This window comes from Megachile rotundata, chromosome 6 (assembly GCF_050947335.1).
Source record: "Megachile rotundata isolate GNS110a chromosome 6, iyMegRotu1, whole genome shotgun sequence".
Lineage (NCBI taxonomy): Eukaryota > Metazoa > Arthropoda > Insecta > Hymenoptera > Megachilidae > Megachile > Megachile rotundata.
The window spans coordinates 5,054,534-5,073,334 of NC_134988.1; the positions used below are offsets into that span (position 1 = coordinate 5,054,534).

Consider the following 18,801-nt stretch of genomic DNA (forward strand, 5'->3'; position numbering starts at 1 on the left):
AAATTCACTTTGCCGCGTTATATTTATAACAAAATAAAACAGAAAGTTTTTCGAAAAATTGCTAAACATTTTAAAGTAGCATTCCAACGAATCTTTTAAATAAATCTCGTATTATTACAGCGTATTGTCGCAAGGTAAGCGGTTGCCTTGTACGTCGCTGAACGTCTGCGAGTACCCCACCTTGTGATTCGGCTTAAGCTTTGACGAGATACCTCTATTGGTATTGGGGTCTCCGACTCGATCGTGGCAGGTTGGATTTACCCCGTTTTGTCACCGAGAAAATCGCCTTGCTTAATATTCGTTTAATCGCGGAACGGTCGACCCGTATATATTCGCCCGTTCGTTTTATTTCTAGTGAAACTTCGAAAAGAATCGTCTCGGTGCTAGGTGGTCTGAGCTTTTAACCAGTAGCGTCCCATTGCTGACATTTCTCACATTAGACACGCGACACCAAGGTATGGCGTTTTTGAGATCGGTGCCGCGTTGCAGTGCCGGTAAAAAGCTAAGGAAGTGTGTGCCACTTCCTGTCGGGTTTCTAGAGAACGTAACGAAGCCATCGGTGCAGTTGGTGCAGGTGCACGAACGCGAATACACCGGCGCCACCGCTAACGTGAAGCCGGTCACTCGTCAGATTGATCCATTGGATTTGAAGTTTAACGATCCGATAGCTGCTTTTAAAAGCAAAACCACCAAAGAACTAATACGTGCTTATATCGTTTATCAACTATGTTCGATCGAGTATCTCGTCGAGAACAATATGAAGGTAAGTTTCGCATGACTCGCGATACTCGTGACTTTAACCGTTTATAGTTCCTAGTTACGTTAACCGATTTCAATGGAATTTACTTAAATTTGCATAAGATACCTTTTAACTTTTCATTACAGGCTCAGATAAAACGATCTTCACTCTTTTTGCCGCTGTTTCGATCAATTGCAGATTTTTCGAAATGGTGAAAATACGTCATTTAAATGGTACACTGTTTGGCAGTATTCGAAAAATCTTAATATTGATTTTCGAATAATATTGGTAATTTTTTAATAAAAATTTCGAATAAAATAATGTTATTCCAGAAAAAACCAATAATGTTTAATTCGAATTTTTCGTTCGAACTAAACATTGTTCGTTTGTTTTATTCGAAAGTCTTCGAATAAAAAGACATTTGTTACTCTCGAATATCTGTCTTTTATTCGAAATTGTAATTTGAGAATTATTTAAACGATGTATAACTCTAGTATGAGTATAGTTTTAATTAACTATATACATATTTACATACATATTTATATCTTCATATGACGTACAATGAAGATGGAGGAAATTGACATGTGCTTTTTGTGTTACGCTCTTCGAGTATTTCGCGGCTATGTTGGAAGGTTATTTTTATCATTTTATTCTGTCTTATAAACTGTAAGATTTTTCATTCTCAAATCTCCTATTCATTTTAAACAGTGGTACATTTTACATCTTAATCGTTTAGTATTAATTTTTTATTATACAATTTTCACCAAAGTTGTCATATATGTAAAAATTATATTTATCGTTTCTGACTGTAAAAAATGTATTTGTCGATATATATATATATCTTCCTTAATATATTCGACATAACTTATATAAATTGAATTGGAGGTAAAACGCTGAAAAGAATATATTGTGTAATTAAACGTAACGTATCTATCGTAAAAATTACATTCGTAATAAATTCAACTCGTTTGTTGCACAGTATATGGTAGATGTAGAAGGATATGCATTTGTAACGCAGCATAGAGGTTGAGGATGACATAAAAGTGTCGGTTGAGTTTTCACGAAAATAACGTTAATGAAGTCGGCTCATTGAGGTATATTTTCGAGACTTCATTAATTAGTCGACAGGATCGTGACATCTTTTATTGATAGCGTCAGGATTCGTACGCGATTTGTACGACGTGGCATGGCGCGTTATTGATTTTAGTAAATGCTTAATACATTGAATCGACCTAGCAATTTTGTCGCAAACCGGCAACCAATTACGTAACACTTCAAGAATGATCGTTCAAAGGATCATTTAAATTGATCTTAAGATCGTCCTTTGTTACTTTTGCATTCCAAATTTGAATCATCGTACTTTGTTATCGAAAATATTCGACAAATCTTATCTTAGTATCAAAATTAATTTTGGTACAAAATACAAACTGATCCCTGTGCTTTCCAGTTTTATTCTTTTTTGATTGTATAGTAAATATTTATAGTACATTTAATCAAATTAACGAGAATTTTATCGCGAATTCACGACGCATTAAATCTTTCTTTCTCGTGTATTAGATCGATTGTAATATATGGCTGATATGTTTTCTGCTCGAGTACAGGATTACATTTAAGTACTGCTCTAAATATTTTTATCCGTCACGATAGAAATATTTTCAACGTGCACGAGTCTGCCATTAACACTATTGTTCTAACCCATCACTGTCACTATAAATAATATTTAATCTAGTCTATTAATAATTTGTGAAACTGTTGAATATGCCATGTTATATATACTAAAAAGTATATATAACTGAATTATTTATGTATAAAGATCACAATGCAAAGGATGCCGTTGTTAAAAGTGGATTCGTCTTCACTCTTGTGATCGTCAAAAGATATGATTGTTACGTATCATAATGAAAATTGACTTCGTATCTAATTATAGGACGGTTCTTGTCGGCTACACATAAATAGATATGCTCGTACTTGGTGATTCATTTCCTATCCCGAATGCATGATACCACCGTGACACCCGTGTATTGATTATTATTGATTTTTCAAGTGCTACATGACTTGTAACGTTTCTCCTTCAGCTGCTTTATAACACTTCTACTTCGCTATAAAATATTGTGCCACCTTAATCTTTTGTAGTCCCTTGTTCACTCAGCAGCTTCAAATCATGAAAATTGAAAATTTTGTCTATAAAATAATTATTGCTATTACATCATTCAGGAAATCGTTTCAACGAATTATCTGATAACAGATTTCCGAAACTTAATGAAACGTAAAATGATATCTGCGATTAGCTTTTTATCAGTCCGTGTGAAGCCTATGTTATACTCATTGAAGATTTATCAGTCTATCATTTTTTACGAAATTTTTTACGATATCTGTAGTACTAATTTACGATATTTGTAGTTTTTGTTACTGAAGAATGTAAAAAAAGTTAAATCTTTTTGCTTTTTCTAAAAATATAGAATTGCACGTGTTTGCTGCAGAGAATAGGAGGTGGATCAATCGTTGTGTGCTGCAACGTACATATGTCAGCAACCACTCCCGCGGTATCGCGTGATCGGACATTTTGCGGCGCCCATTGCCGACGCGATATTACGTGATTGAAGTTTTACTATTGGATCAAATTCTATAACAGTCTTTGAGTTATAAGTACTTTCCGTAAAATCAGATTAAAAAGATAAAAATTCCCTGTGGAATTTAAATTCAGATAATTGTGATAAAGGTAATCTGTAAACACAGCTGCAAACACATTAACGAAAAGAAGCTTAAATATTAAGAAAAATAGAATTTAAATTTAACTCGAACAATTGTACAAGCTTGTTTAATTATGAAAATGTATGCAAAGTCCTGTAACAATCGTTTATCATGCAAAACAAAATTAAAATCATCTTATAAAGTTATCTTATTGTCATGGTAATCATCTTAAGATAATACTGATTGTTTTAAATAGATAATTAAACAGACTGTTGTAACAAATCTCATATCTTAAAAACAGATTTACATCTGTTCATTATTCTGAATTTTCCATGATTAAAAATTTAATATGATACAGTTGGAACATGATTAGGAAGCTTCTCTGATTTCTATCTAATCAATATGCACAGTATCAAATGATAATTTCAAGTGTTCAGGTAATTACCTTTTCAGTACTGATAATCGGTGACTTCTTTTTTTCAATTTATTATTTGTTGAACAGCTTCAAAAGTTGTTTTGTTCCTTTTGAAGTGAAACATTTTTAATTATTATAATATATTAAAAAATCATTAAAATTGGCATATCATTTATATAACATTTATTGTAATTTGTTTAAGGAGAACTGCGTTGAATGCATGATGAAAGAGAAGATGAAAGTGTGTGATTGGAAGCTGCTGAGACCAAACCTAGTAATTTTAAAAAATGAAATTGTTAATATTAGAGAGCACGATTTTATATAAGAAAGAGCATCACATATGTCTTTAATAACATGGAAAGTTAAAGGTACTATAATTACTATTTTTTTTTCTGGAAGTAAAGTATCATATTAGTTGAAAAATGTAAAATGGCAGTGTGATATAAAATAGAATTTTAAATTTATGTACATTAATTTTAGCCTTTGAGAAATCAAGTGAATGTTTTAAAGATGATGTTGATTAATATTCATGAAATATTTGGGATTTTAATTCAAATTTTGTGTGCAATATTATTCATATATTCAATTTACATGATCCCTAATTCAAATACTGTACAGTAGATTAGAAAATACACATAATGCTTCTTTGTTTAGAAACAATTAAAATTAGAAAAATTATCTGCGTACTTCAGTTAATGCAATAGTCTGTTTGATTACTTTTAAAATAAAGTAGTGAATTTTTATCCTTCATCTTACATAACACAAAAATGTTACATGCATACAAGTTCAAGCGTTATTGCTATGATGTTTCTGGAGATTAATTTACATAAATATACAGATATTACATAATCTTGCACTTTGCGTTACCATAATTTGATTAAATATAAGAAGTAACATAAAATGTTACTTTAAAATACATAGAAATTATTGTTATGTTAATTGAAACAGTATTACGAAGGAAACAAAATACTGTTATTTTAATGTTAAAATAGTATAAGGTATTAATTACTTCATTAATAGAAGGCACTAATTATTTTATTTAATACTTTTTCCGATATTTCGTCGGACTTTATTAACGACATGAATTGGTTAATTTTCAGGTATTGCAACCTTATATTAAAACACCTTTTCTTCTTTTAGTAATTACTTGATTACGTTGCGCTTGAGACGCCAGATACTGACGACCCCCACGGTAGTCAATGCTATTGATATCTACCCCCGTGACAAGAATTAATAACACCACTCGACTGGTGATTACAATCATTACGATTTCTATCGAATTCGTGATACTTTGTATCACAACACGCGTTTGTTATTCTGCGTGACCTGTTCGTTCGTTGATAATGTCGTGCGTAACGAGCATTGAAAAGGTGTGCAATTCTAATAACTTAATATAAATGACATCGACAAAACAACCTGGAATGGAGATAAATACATCTGTAAGCATGATAATTGGTGCATCACAAGTGTCGCATTCATTTTGCCGCTTTCAGACGCCTGTCTGCAATCATATACTGATTCAAAGTATTACGTACCCGCGTTCATTAGTGACTATTTTATTTAATTAAGTATTGAAGATATAGTATAGTCTTTTCATACGGTTTCTTTTCGTACGGCCCGTGATACGATTTTTCTCTCAAATTTTTAAAGTTGGAATTTCTCAAATTTAAGAATTTAGAAGTTTCAAATTTTCTCTAAATATTAAAGTTTTAAAGACTCAAAATCTCAAGGCTTTATGATTGCAGAGTCTCAGGATTCAGAGTCAAGTTTCCAAAGTCTGAAAGTTTCAAATTTATCAAGTCTTACAGTACATAATTAAAGCCTCAGGAATTCCAAAGTTTCTGCAGCTTAGAGTTACAGATCTTCAACTTCAGAGTCCCAAAGGCCCAAAATTGTAAAGTATTCAAGTTTCAAAATTTTGTAAACAAAAGTCTACAGCATCAAAGTCCCAAAATCCAAAGTATTTATTAATTTAGTGTGTATACACATTATTGAAACCTTCTATGTAGAGTGTCCATACAACACTTATTTTATATTTTTAATTATTGAAAATTATTTATATAAAAATTATACGATATGATGGCAAATTACTGGCAAAGTAGTTGATGATACATTAAGTACATTTTAGAAGAAATATTTTAGATTGCTTATTGAGTTGAAATCATGTGTAGCTAGTTAAAACTGGGTAAAACTACCTATCATTTTTTAACCACAGAGTTTCATAACTGCAATACATTCTATATGTCTGATGAAATTATGAAATTATATCCAGGTGACCTTATCGATACTACTGATGTGTTATATTTTTAATGTTATAATGCTTTACATTTGTAAGCTAGACATTTAATACATTTTGACTATCAAAGGACTACCATGCAATTCATTGTTCAACATAAATGTCTATTATCACAACATTGCATTATCTTACATTACATTATTTTGTATTATTTAAACCAAATAATATAAATATTTTTCAGATTCACAACACAAAGCAATGAAAGAAATTTACGGTAAATACATAATAATATCAGTTTGGATTCAAGCCACAATAACATAATCAATCACTATGAACAACGTGATCACCAACACTAATTAAACAAGCTTCATTTGATATGCAACAAACTCTTCTAGGCACGTGAGTCAGCCATGCGACGACGTAACAATGAATCGATTAGTATGTGCAACGCACTCGTAGACACGATGTATATGAAAAGATTCTGAAACAGTGTCGTATCTGTCTGGCAAGTGTCTGAATGAAGACTATGACAGTGGCGAGGTTCGAGGCAGCAATCTACTTTGAGTCAGCATATCAGGGTTACACGGACAGACAGTGTCTGGAAACGGCAAAGTGAATGCACCAACGCAATGATGCACCCATTCTCACTATACAGAGTGTCTCAATAAAATGTATATACACGTTGATCATTAATATTAAGCATCAAAGTGTTAGCAAAGGTATCAGATTGCACTGACGTTGGCAGTAGTTATTTGAAACATTTATCACTTTAATGTGGCCAACATAACATGACATGCACTTGAACTCTGTTCATTTTATTTGTTACATTATATGATAGTAAAATGCGTTTATATTGTGCATAAATTTTGGTACATCATTTAATGATCAAGTTAGAGTTCAAGTAGTCTAGACTTAGGTAATCAAAAGTGCATACATATTACTTGTACATTATATCTTTAATTACAGAAGGTATAACAAAATTACTTCTATGAAAGTTGTGTACTAGTGAGTCAATATGCTAAAGAAAATACATTTTTCTTTATACTATTATCTCACTAAATATTCAAATGTTGCGTTTGAGGTCGACACACGTTCTGTCTCATTCAGATGCTATGCAAAACATGACACACTGGGTGTGTCTTAGAAAAACGATTTTATTGCCTGAGCAATTGAAGATATTAAACGCTTGTTTTTCTATTTGATTATTTTATATAATTGTGGCTTGAATTTGAACAGTATTCACATTCTGCAGTTAGTGAAAGATAACACATTCCAGAAATATTTTATTAATCAGAACAATATGGTCGATCCGGTGCCAAAGTACTCATTATTTATTCGACGTGTGGTTTAACACCAGACGAATACATATGTAAACGAATAAGAAAGCTAGGAAGAGAAATCAGAGTTTCTCATTGAATTATATCGGAACACGTGTTTAGCTTCAAGGCTAGCTGGTCCCAAACTTCTACAATTCGGCAGGTCGACTTCGCAAAAAATGTTAACGATACTTCCATCGAGTCTGTATGAGTCGAAATAGTAATCTACGAAATCATTTTATGTAAACAAAGGTTGGATATTTTTTATTTGTAGAAGTTTAAATTGGAAAAGATTGTTTGCTGTAATTTATGTACATTAGAACAGTTAAATTGAAAGACCAGCTCAACACCTTAATTAACACAATAAATTAATTTTACTAGTCTAAGTAACTATGACACTTACAGAATTTTATGCAAATTGGATGCAATCTGTATTTCGTTTTTAACAACCAGTTAATTATAAGAGTGAAGGCAAAGTTTGATTGTAACTATTATGTAGAAGTATATTTAATTTTACAACAAAGTTAATGTTGAACCAAGTGTCGGAGAAAATGACTGATACGTTATCTGTTTTCATTAACATTATATATAAAAACAAGCTAAATAGTATTAACGTCTAGCTAATGAGTCGCAAATTACTCAAGTAAACGTATTATCATTGAAGTATTTGGATAGTTTAACCTCACGTTCAAATGTAAATTTCCTCGAATTTACTAACTCGCTTAAAAATGACTGATTTCGTAAAATCTTAAGTCGGCGCGTAGATGTTCCCCTGGTCATTTTGATCAACAAGTAAAGCCTCATTGTACAAAAAACTTAAAATCACCATGTGCAAATATTCTATACGAGTTCTGTAAATCAATTTTTAATATTTTACATAATATTTATTCTTTTAGCCAATTTGAAATAATATTATCTGTTTGAGATCAGAGTACAAGTTCAACAGAAGAGTTTATATAACAGTAGATTTTTAAAGTATATTTGAAATATCCTTCTCTCCAGTAGTTTCATGATTACCCATTGTATCTCTTATCAGAAAGTATATATGATGTTAGCAAACTTGAATAATCTTTGTAAGACTACCTTATCGTTATTACATAAACAAAACGTTAGTTGATGTATTTAGGATTCCGCTTTTGTAAATATTATTAGTTGATATCAATGGTACATATATGTACATGTCCGATTTAAGAATATACATGTCGTTAGTCCTTTAACTGTTGAAAGTGGGAAAAAATGTTTGACTTAAACTTAAGAACCAGTTTTGTTGCATGCTAAACTCCAAGGATTTGGATTGTAGACCTAAGTACGTCGTTGGGAAGGATACTTGAGACTTCTAGAGAAGCGTAATGCGATTGAGTGATGGAAATAAGTCCCTGTTTACTGTAGATAAACATGAATTGAAGATTTTAAGTCCTAAAGGATAAAGTATAAGTCCCGTGTATATTTGGCACCTATAAGTAGTTTGAATGAGTTGATTATATATTCTTATTTCCCTACTTTGATGAAACTAGAACTGGACATTCTAGATTTACAGTTTCAAAATTCTGTAATTCCAAATTTACAGAGTCCCAGAATTCTAAATTTCCAAAATTTTAAAACTTAGTTAAAATCCTAAACTTCTGAAGTTATAAGGTTTTAGATTTCAAAGTCTAAGTATTCTAAAGTTACAAAATTTCAAAGTTTTAAAACTTATGAAATCCCACACTTCTGAAGTTATAAAGTTCTAGGTCCCAAAGTCTAAGGGTCCCAAAGTCTAAGGGTCCCAAATTTTCGAAGTTATAGGATCCCAAAATTGCAAGGTCTCAAAATACTAAAATTCCAGTTGCAAAATGCTAGTCCTAATACTTCCAAAATCTCAGTACTAAAGTTTCACTTGAAAAGGTCCTTCTACCAAAGCCTCTTTCTAAACATCTTAAATTCCTATATCCGCAGCTTAAATACCGCGCGTCGCCGACTCTACGGATACGTTCCTATTACCTATAGGAAGCATAGTACGAGTGAGTAAGCGGATGGAAATATTCATATCACAAAATGCGCAATATAACGCTGATAAGGGAAATGCGGTACCATTCAGTAGAATTTATTGAAGTTAATTGATTGCTTAATTTTTTTGCAGATGGACATAAACACATCAATAAAAATACAGTGTGTTACAGTTACGAAATACTGTTGAACGACGTGTTCCTCAGCCTGATTAACAATTGGAAATTCCCCTGTGATACTTGATTCCTACGATTTCACGATAAATTGTCTTGTGAAACCTATCGACATCGAATCGATGAAGAAACGTACTCGTAATTACGTTCCAACCCTTTCCATTTGCATCACGACCATCCTGTGAATCGACTAATTGCATTTTTTTTGTTTCATAGACTTCTTGTATCTTACACTGTCGATCTAGTTCGAAAAGATATTAAAAATATAATTTTGTAAATCAGGTTTAACTGAAGTGGGTAAATCCAGAGATATTAAAAGATTTTTATTATATTTTTAGAGATATCATCATTATTGATTAGCAGTGAATCATTGAAGGATTATTCGTCATATTGTCATACATATAATTAATTGGATTTCGGCTTGATACGATTATGATAAATAATAAAGTCAACACGGCTTTATTTTCACTCCAGACGCATTTACAATCAGCGTCGAGGGAGTTGGAGTAAGATAACACCGGTCAATTCCCGGTACACTCAGCACTTCAATTATTTGCAACCTCACTAGCGAATCTGTGACAATTAAGAGGACAGTTACACCACACTGACGTAATTTACACGTTAAATTGTCATTATTAATAGTAGTGTAAAAAAAGAACTTCAAAGAATTTAGTTTCACTGCTATTAGAGTCACATACAGTGGTAGAAAAAGATTGTTTTTTGAATGTAATTGTATATTCTTTTGTATAGGTCAATTTTTATACAATTCTATGTAAGATATTACTGTACAATGTTAAAAAATTAACAACTCATTTAGTTTAAAAAATGTGGAGTTTCTGATTTATAATTAAAAATTTCGAAGTTCTGAGTAAGAAATAATCTGCCTATTTAGCAATAGTGTAGCAGTTTATCGATTGGCTAACGTCTAAGAATGAACGTTTTTGCCAAGACCGTATTGATCCTGGCAAACTTCGTCGGTGCACTTCATACAACCTATATATTTCTAATCAATGACGCGTGTGATTGTCACGTCTACAATGCATATTTCGAATACATATCTCATATCACATTCTTATCTTGCGATTTCACATGTAAAATTATGATAAGATCTTCTTACATATGCAGTTTATTAAAGCTCATTTATTTCAATTATTGTGAAAAAGGTTTATAAATACACTTTTAAGAATTTTGTAAATCAGATTTTCAAGAATTCTAAAAGGTTCAAGACTTTCAAAGTTTTGAAGACTTTCCATAACTTCCAAACTTTCAAAACTTTTAAGACCTTTCAGAATTTCTGCACTTTTTAAGCTTTCTAGATTTATTGCAGATTTTCAGATTTGGAGATTTTTCAGATTTTCAAAATCTTTAAATTTTCAAAATTATTAAAATTTTTCAGTATTCAAGATTTTTCAAGAATTCAGAATTTGTCAAATTTAGAATTTTCAAAATTTTCAAATCACAATTATTCACAAAAAGAGTAGAAATGTAATTATATTACATTGTTTGTTGGAAACACAAATCTTTGCGTGAAATTGCTTGTTTATATATTATATTGATACTTGATTCAACTTCATTAGATGACACAGAGTGATAGGCATGTGTATTTATCTTTGATAAATAGCAACATGAGTCATAAGTATAAATCATTGAAACGTTATAGTATGGCTCATAATTTATTTATGCAAATAAGACTTAATAAACGTTGTGTTCGATGCATACATGCATAGTTCCACTTAAATTGATCGTAAACTGTAACAAATGTTTCCAGTAATTGCTTTAGGCCAATTTACTGTATGCATATTTAAACACCTGGAATGCTGTTCTATCTTTATAAGCGGAAATTTTTCGAATTTCAATCAGCAAGAAATTTTTTTAGTGAAAAAAAACGAAGTATGTGGCGGAAATAATTTCAATTTAACAAAAAAAAAAAAAAATTTGAATACTTGACATAAGATACATTTTTATCAGAAATAATGACCCTGGTAAATTTAATTGGTACTGATAATGTGTAGTGTTGCGAATTTTAAAGACAGATTTTATGTTTGTGGTTTAAACATATTTGTGGTTAACTGATTATTGATTTAATGGTCTTTAGGAGCTAACATTGAAAAATGAACAAATTTATTTTCAAACTGATTATATAATGTTGAATATATTTTATATAATACGCCTAAGATTTTTTTGAATGAACTGAAAACAATTTACCTTGTTGGCTGTTGCGAAGGAAATCTTTCAAAGCACTTTGTGAAATTAAGAAGAGAATCATTTTTCTTTGATGTAACATCTCCTGTTAAAGAACTGGTGACCACAATTTATATATAGCTTATATAACTACAGTAATTATAGCAGCATTGCTTGTGGTAGTATTCATGTGTTATGGTATAGAGTAATAGTTTTATTTGGAGAGGTCTAATAAAAAGTAATTGAATTAAACATTGATTATAATAATAGCAACTAAGTTTTGGTGCAAGGAATAATTCAAATGTTTAATAAGAAATATCACATACTTCTTGTCCTGACAGTGATCTTCGATTCAGTTATTATTTATTTAAGCTTCTGAGATTGTGAGCAACGTCAACTATCTATGTATAATTTGTTAGCAGTCACAAATTTAGTCCAAATACAATATTGGTAATATACATTAAACATTAAATTCAATGTCTGTTGAACTTTGAGTAAATAAAACTTTAAACTCTTTTCACTGATCATACCATGTCTGCTTTGCAATTTTTACTAAAGACTTTTTGATCTCTTTTCAGTGACTTGGTATTTCTGGTATATACCAGAGTATATATAAAAATATCATAAAATTTATTACACTAGCCCTCTAATAAATAGTACTTTGTTTAACAGTTTAGTGTTTGTCAATCATTTATTAAATATATGTTTTTTATTTTGTTACAGTTAATGAAATTAACCAGGCAGGTGCTTGGCGAGAAACTGTTTACAAAGCTTATGAGGGCTACATTCTACGGTCACTTTGTCGCCGGCGAAGACGAGGCGCAGATCACTCCTGTCCTGGATAGGTTACGACAATTTGGTGTGAAACCTATTCTTGATTATTCAGTTGAAGAAGATATCTCTCAGGAAGAGGCGGAACGACGTGAAATGCAGTATGTATCAATGTCACTACCTGTTACAAGTTTTGATGCTCTTTATTCCTTCTACAACTTTTAATTCAAATAGTTAATTTAATGATTATTAACTTAATTTTGAATTTAATTGTTTACAGAGGTTCCGTGTCAGAAGCTGGAGATGAGAAAAGGGAAGGACCCCTGAAGAAGTACCATGTAGCAAAACCGTTCGCTGATCGTCGATACAAAGTATCTTCAGCAAGAACTTATTTTTACCTAAACGAAGCTAATTGTGAACGTAACATGGACATTTTTATTAAATGCCTAGAGTCTGTAGCTGGTGAGTCAATATCCTCAGTCAAAATTTTTAAATCTTGTAAATTATTCATTCATTTTAAGGAATAATATTACAGCGTTAAATGTTCAGAAAATATATTGCTTTAGAGCAGGATTTTTTTAATGAGTTGAGATCTACTTTTGAATATGGTCATTTTTATGACCCAGTCGCTTGTAATGTATTATTTTATAAAATTCCAAGGCTTCAAAATATTAGAGTCTTAAGATAGGTTCAAGATTTCACCTAAAACTAGGAGTTCCAAAGTCTTTGAATCCCAAAATCCTAAAATTCATAATGCACAAGTAGCAAAGGTCCAAAGTCTATATATCTTAAAATCTGAAGTCTTTATATCTTAAAAATGTGAAACTAATATTTCAAAGTTCAAAAATTCTAATCCCAGTCTTAATCCTGAAGTGAATTTTTAAAAATTCGAGAGCTAGAGGTCCAAAGTTCCAAAACCTAGAATTTAAATCAACCGAAAATACAAGTCATATTTTCATTCTCTTGAGACAGAATATATGATTATCTTTTTTGTTATTTAAGGAATGAAGAAAGGTGTAAAGAATGTGAATATTGAAGAAAGTTCTATGCGGCAGTCAGGATCCTGGAACAATATGGATACCTGAAGTTTCAACTTGACTCAGTAAAGAGTTATAATTTCTAATAATTTAGTAACAAAACATGTATGTCAGTTGTTTGAGGTACATCTGAGATACTAATTTCAATACCTGCAATAGCAAGAAAGATAATAAAAAAGCGATATTTTTCCTAGGGATACACTTAGTGTTTCCACTTTTTAAGATTAGTCAAACAAACTTAATCAAATTTCAAAACTGATCTTATCGCAAATGGTGCTTATCGGTATTTCATAAATCATCGTAACTGAAATTATTTAGCGTTCGAAATCGAACGCTAGTAATGCAGAAAAATGCGATAGATGATTTAGTACATTGTAAATTATATTCAAGTTTAGAATACCGCACTAATGGACGCCTAATTTTGATCGATGCCTGAAAGTATGTGTATCCGGGATTAGTATTCGCATACATTATGTATGTATGATACGACATGGGACCGTGTCCTCGAGTAGTCGAAACCAACACCAAAATTGGATAACAAAGAGAAAGCTAAAACTAGACTCCAGAATTGTTCGACTTTGAAAATGTTTTCAACTTTTATAACACGAAGTTATAAAGCACTTAATTCCTCATTTAATTCCCTCTTCTATATTATACATATATGCGGGAGTACAAATTATATAGTTGATTAATAGAAATTTTAATGGTCGAGTTCTGCTTTAATAGTGCCAAGTAAACCCTTTTTTTTTTGCGGTGGACCCGAGAAATTTTGCTAGTCAAGAATACGAAAACGTACCATCTATAAATATCTTCCGTAGAGAATCTTGTATTCTGCTCTGCGACCAAATAACGTCACATAACGTTGCTTTGAATCGACTTAAAAGATATTAATTTAATACCCTCTTTTATCGAAATTGTGAAACAAAATTTATATTTATTTACGCAAATATCGTGATATAAAATGTAAAATAAAAACATACGTTACATGTTACACGATGATATTATAAATGGTTCTTTTATAATGAACGAAACTAAGTCTTAAACTTTGATCTCTTTATTATAAAGTATAATTAATTGCCACATTGAACTGTGTCATGGTAAAAGTAAATTTTGTCCCTCATACTATTCATTTTTTATCTATTGCTTTGTTCTACATTCACATACCAATCTTTCTAATTTTTAAAATTAATGTAATAAAAATATTTTAATATGTTTTTCTGCTTGTTACAGCGGCTTCAATGGGAGTTGGTATTACGGCCATTAAATTAACAGCTCTTGGTCGTCCACAACTTTTAGTGAGTAAAAAGCATAACATTAAAATATCTCAATAAAGAGATACATTTTTTTTACAAACTTTGCTCGTATTTTAAAGGTGTATCAATTATTATTATACTTTTAACGATTTTCAGCTTCAATTATCAGAAGTAATTATGCGAGCAAGACAATACATGTCGGACGTAGTTGGCGGTGAAGGTGCAGTTTTGACCCATCATGCGAAACCGGATGATTTTATGAAGAAGTTCGAAGAAGCACACATCAAAGATGCGGCACCAGTACAAAAGTTTCTTCAAAAAATTCAGTCGGATAAGGAGGGGTAATTGATCGAGATTATCCTTCATTATTTAACTCTTACTGTTTCGTCTAAATTAATAACAAATTTGATATCATTATACTTAGTTTTTGTATTAGGTGTGGTTAAAACATACTACAATTATAGTGTCAGTATGTATATAAAAGTCTCAAAGCTCAGAGTCTAAATCCCAAAACATTGAATCCAGAGCCAAAATAGTTAAAGTTTCAAGATTCTAAAATACTATAGTTTTAGGGGCCTAATATTCCAAAATCCCAAAATCTCAAAGTTCAGAACCTTTAGAATATATCTCAAAATTGTAGGATCTCTGTGTTTCAGAGCCCCGAGTTAAAGCTCCACTTGGAGCCAAAGTTCCAGTATACCTAAATCTGATATTAAAATAATAAATGTCACATTTCTTTTCAGTGTTATACATTTATTCCCATGGAGTGGGATTTTGGATGAGAATTATGAACTCAGCGAGACGTTTCAAGTACCCGATATTAAGACTGGTAAAATGGTGAGGCTCATGTCGCAGTTAACCTCGAAAGAAGAAGAAATGTTCAGGAACATGATAAGGCGTCTGAATAATATTGTTACGGTATGAATATTTAAAAACGAAGTATAAATATACTCATATGACATTTGAAATGTAGATTAGAGCTTTGAAACGCTTTGAAAGATATGAAAACGTTAATCATTGATTAGGGAGGACTCGTAAGGTATTACAAAAAATATTTTCTTGGATACTAACGTAGCTATAAAATGCATCTTTCATATCTTGTCAGGGTGCAAAGGGATCTTTTCGATAATGTATAAGGTACTGGTATTTTCAAAGGAATGCCTGCGACCTCATCCCTAAATCATATTACTGTAGTTTAGCATATACTAAACATAATTAATACTTTTACAACATGTATAGGGAACTATAACACAGAAATTTAGTTTGTTAGCAGAAACAGAATCGCCAACTTTTATTTCAGGTGGCTGATAAACTAAATGTACGTATAATGGTAGATGCCGAACAAACGTATTTCCAACCTGCGATTTCGCGATTAACGTTGGAAATGATGCGCAAGTACAATACACATAAGGTAACATTTTAGCTTAGTAAATATGATATTATCACTTAGTAACTTTTCAGTGGTCTAAATCCAAATGGTGTACTTCATAGGCTGTGGTGTTCAATACTTACCAGACATATTTGCAAGAAGCTTATAATGAAGTGAAAACGGATCTCGAACAAGCTGAACGTCAGAACTTCTATTTCGGTGCTAAACTTGTTCGTGGGGCATACATAGAACAGGTAAGGTTTGCATTATAAAATTTAATGAAATAGGTATTATTTCTTTATGTCTATTTTAATCTCCGTGACAACCTTTTTCATTGTTAACACAGGAAAGAGCACGAGCGGCAGCTATGGGTTATCCGGACCCAATAAATCCTACGTATGAAGCTACAACTGAATCTTACCATAAGACTCTTATGGAATGTTTAAGGCGGATGAAACAGTACAAAGATAAGGGAGAGGATCCTAAAAAGATTGGAATTATGGTTGCTTCTCATAATGAGGACACAGTGCGTTTTGCCATTGAAAAGTATGTATACCGTACAATAATTTTGTAAAATTTTAAATATGTGTTGATTAATTGTTGTGCAAGTATTATAAATATGTTACACTGATACAGAATGAAGGAGATAGGAATCTCACCAGAGGACAAAGTGATCTGTTTTGGTCAGTTACTAGGAATGTGCGACTATATTACATTTCCACTAGGTACAGTATTTATTTCACTTAATAAATTATCTATTATATTAAAGTAGTGGAAATTGACTTACATGTGCACTTTGATTTCTTAATAATTACATTACTGGAATTTTAGGCCAGTCTGGATACTCAGCGTATAAATATATCCCCTACGGGCCAGTTCAAGAAGTATTGCCATACCTTTCTCGACGTGCCCAAGAGAATCGAGGTATACTTAAGAAAATCAGGAAGGAAAAAAATCTGCTGTTTAATGAGATTATGAGGCGCGTCGTGAAGGGGCAAATATTTTACAAACCGAAAGGAAATTATACTCCCGTTTGAGCAGTTGGTCGTTTTGTTTGCACAGACAGATTTTAAGCATCAAACTTAAGTAGTGATTGTAAATTATTAAAAAGAAAAAGATTTGTGGTACGCAGAGCAACAACGCGAGCGCGTGTGTGAATGGAAGTTATATGCAGTGTTAATTATTATACAAAATTGCCTTAGTGTGACATTATCAAGTGCAAACTGCTCAATATCGCACCATGTGGTAGAACTACGTTCATTGCTCGTTATGTCCATTATCAGAAAACTCTCCAGTGATAACGCTACGACTTTTATAAAGAAGAAGCACATTTTACGCTTTGTTAATAAATTTATCGTGCTCAATGCAGATTACATTGAACAAGTACATTTTTTAATAATTCATTTTATAAAAAAGGAAAAAAGAGATGAAAATGACTTTTAATATTGTTCTTCTTTTTTATAAAGAATTTCTATGAAATAGCTCGCAGAGTAACGTCTAATGATATTCTAAATCAGGCATAGTCAAGTAGTGGCTCGCCAGCCACATTCGGCTACCATCACTATTTTTTTATCCTACCGAGTTGTAGGGAAACAAACTCCACTCTAACTGTTTATCTCTGCTGATTTTAATCGATATTGAACATATCTGCGTGTTACACGGGGTGATTGGATCTTTATTACGTCCTTCCAGATTACCTCATATTAGAAATTTCTAAATTTCTAATCCTAGATTTCCTAATCCCCATAATTCCAAATTTCTAAATTTGAGAGTCTACTGATTTGTAGAGATATGGACTGGCAGATGGTAGTGGGGGACCGTGTAGCTGTCGTTGGGGAGTCCCTTGGTAATGCCTGTTTTAAACGAAAGAAAATTATAACTTTAAAACATATTAGTCCTGTGTTTTATACTTTATTTAAGAATCTCGCAGTGCATGTTTGATAATTCGTTGACGTACATACTTGCTGTTCAAAAAAAAATATCCAAATTTCCATACGAAAATATGCAATCGTGAGACTAAATCGATGGCGTATCATTGTATTTAATTAAGCAAATATTCGTGTGGAATAAATATTCAGTAAACTAGTTCCATATGCTATGCGTAGTTACCAGGAAGGGATATTACCAAAGTGATAGTATTGGCAAATTACGAATTGTAGTAGAATCTGTTTAACGGGAAGTGTTTGCACATTATTAAGAAAAATGGCTCGCACTGTTTGTTGACGAATATGGCAAACATTTTCAGAACATTTTGTTAAATTTCTTTGGCTGGGTGTTAACGAAGAGCCATTTTTTGTGTGCAATTATTACGCATGTTAAATAAGTGTTAAGTAATCTTAGGCTGAAACAATGATGAACCGTGACACTTGGAATTGGAAACAAATAGAGTTGCATAAGTTTCTCATTCATTTCACTTTAGCCTAAAGTTGCTTTTCTTAACAGATATGAGATAATCCATGAATGTATGGCGCTGTTCAGAGGGGATGCGCCTTGTTTCTCAATACAATTCTTAATCGTTTTTCTTTCTAAGAGAAACCAAAAATATCAAGGAAACTTTATAATTTATAAACAATAAATTTTTGTCGAGTTTCAATTCATTGTTTTACATATCAAATGACGAATCCTGTGCTTTTG

General features: G+C 31.6%; 1 protein-coding gene across 5 annotated transcripts; it reads left to right on the forward strand.

Moving 5' to 3' along the window:
- Window positions 1-182: 182 nt before the first annotated feature.
- On the forward strand, window positions 183-18,760 carry slgA (proline dehydrogenase slgA). Of its 5 annotated transcripts, none has more exons than XM_003700250.3 (11): window positions 183-763; window positions 12,461-12,669; window positions 12,789-12,970; window positions 14,776-14,840; window positions 14,955-15,139; window positions 15,542-15,716; window positions 16,099-16,209; window positions 16,290-16,421; window positions 16,514-16,713; window positions 16,804-16,892; window positions 16,999-18,760. In XM_003700250.3, the coding sequence occupies exons 1-11, from the start codon at window positions 458-460 to the stop codon at window positions 17,202-17,204; spliced, it is 1,860 nt and encodes a 619-aa protein (XP_003700298.1). In that variant the 5' UTR covers window positions 183-457; the 3' UTR covers window positions 17,205-18,760. The 5 variants fall into 5 exon arrangements, with proteins under 5 accessions (XP_003700298.1, XP_076388647.1, XP_076388648.1 ...); XM_076532532.1 differs by lacking the exon at window positions 183-763 and adding an exon at window positions 5,141-5,284; XM_076532533.1 differs by lacking the exon at window positions 183-763 and adding an exon at window positions 5,174-5,215.
- The last annotated feature ends 41 nt before the right edge of the window (window positions 18,761-18,801 follow it).

Excerpts from the sequence above, each read along its gene's own strand:
- slgA (XM_003700250.3), top strand. The coding sequence starts at position 458 with ATGGCGTTTTTGAGATCGGTGCCGCGTTGCAGTGCCGGTAAAAAGCTA. Across the intron at positions 12,971-14,775 it reads ATGCCTAGAGTCTGTAGCTG|CGGCTTCAATGGGAGTTGGT; the intron begins GTGAGTCAATAT and ends TGCTTGTTACAG. Across the intron at positions 15,140-15,541 it reads ATTCAGTCGGATAAGGAGGG|TGTTATACATTTATTCCCAT; the intron begins GTAATTGATCGA and ends ATTTCTTTTCAG.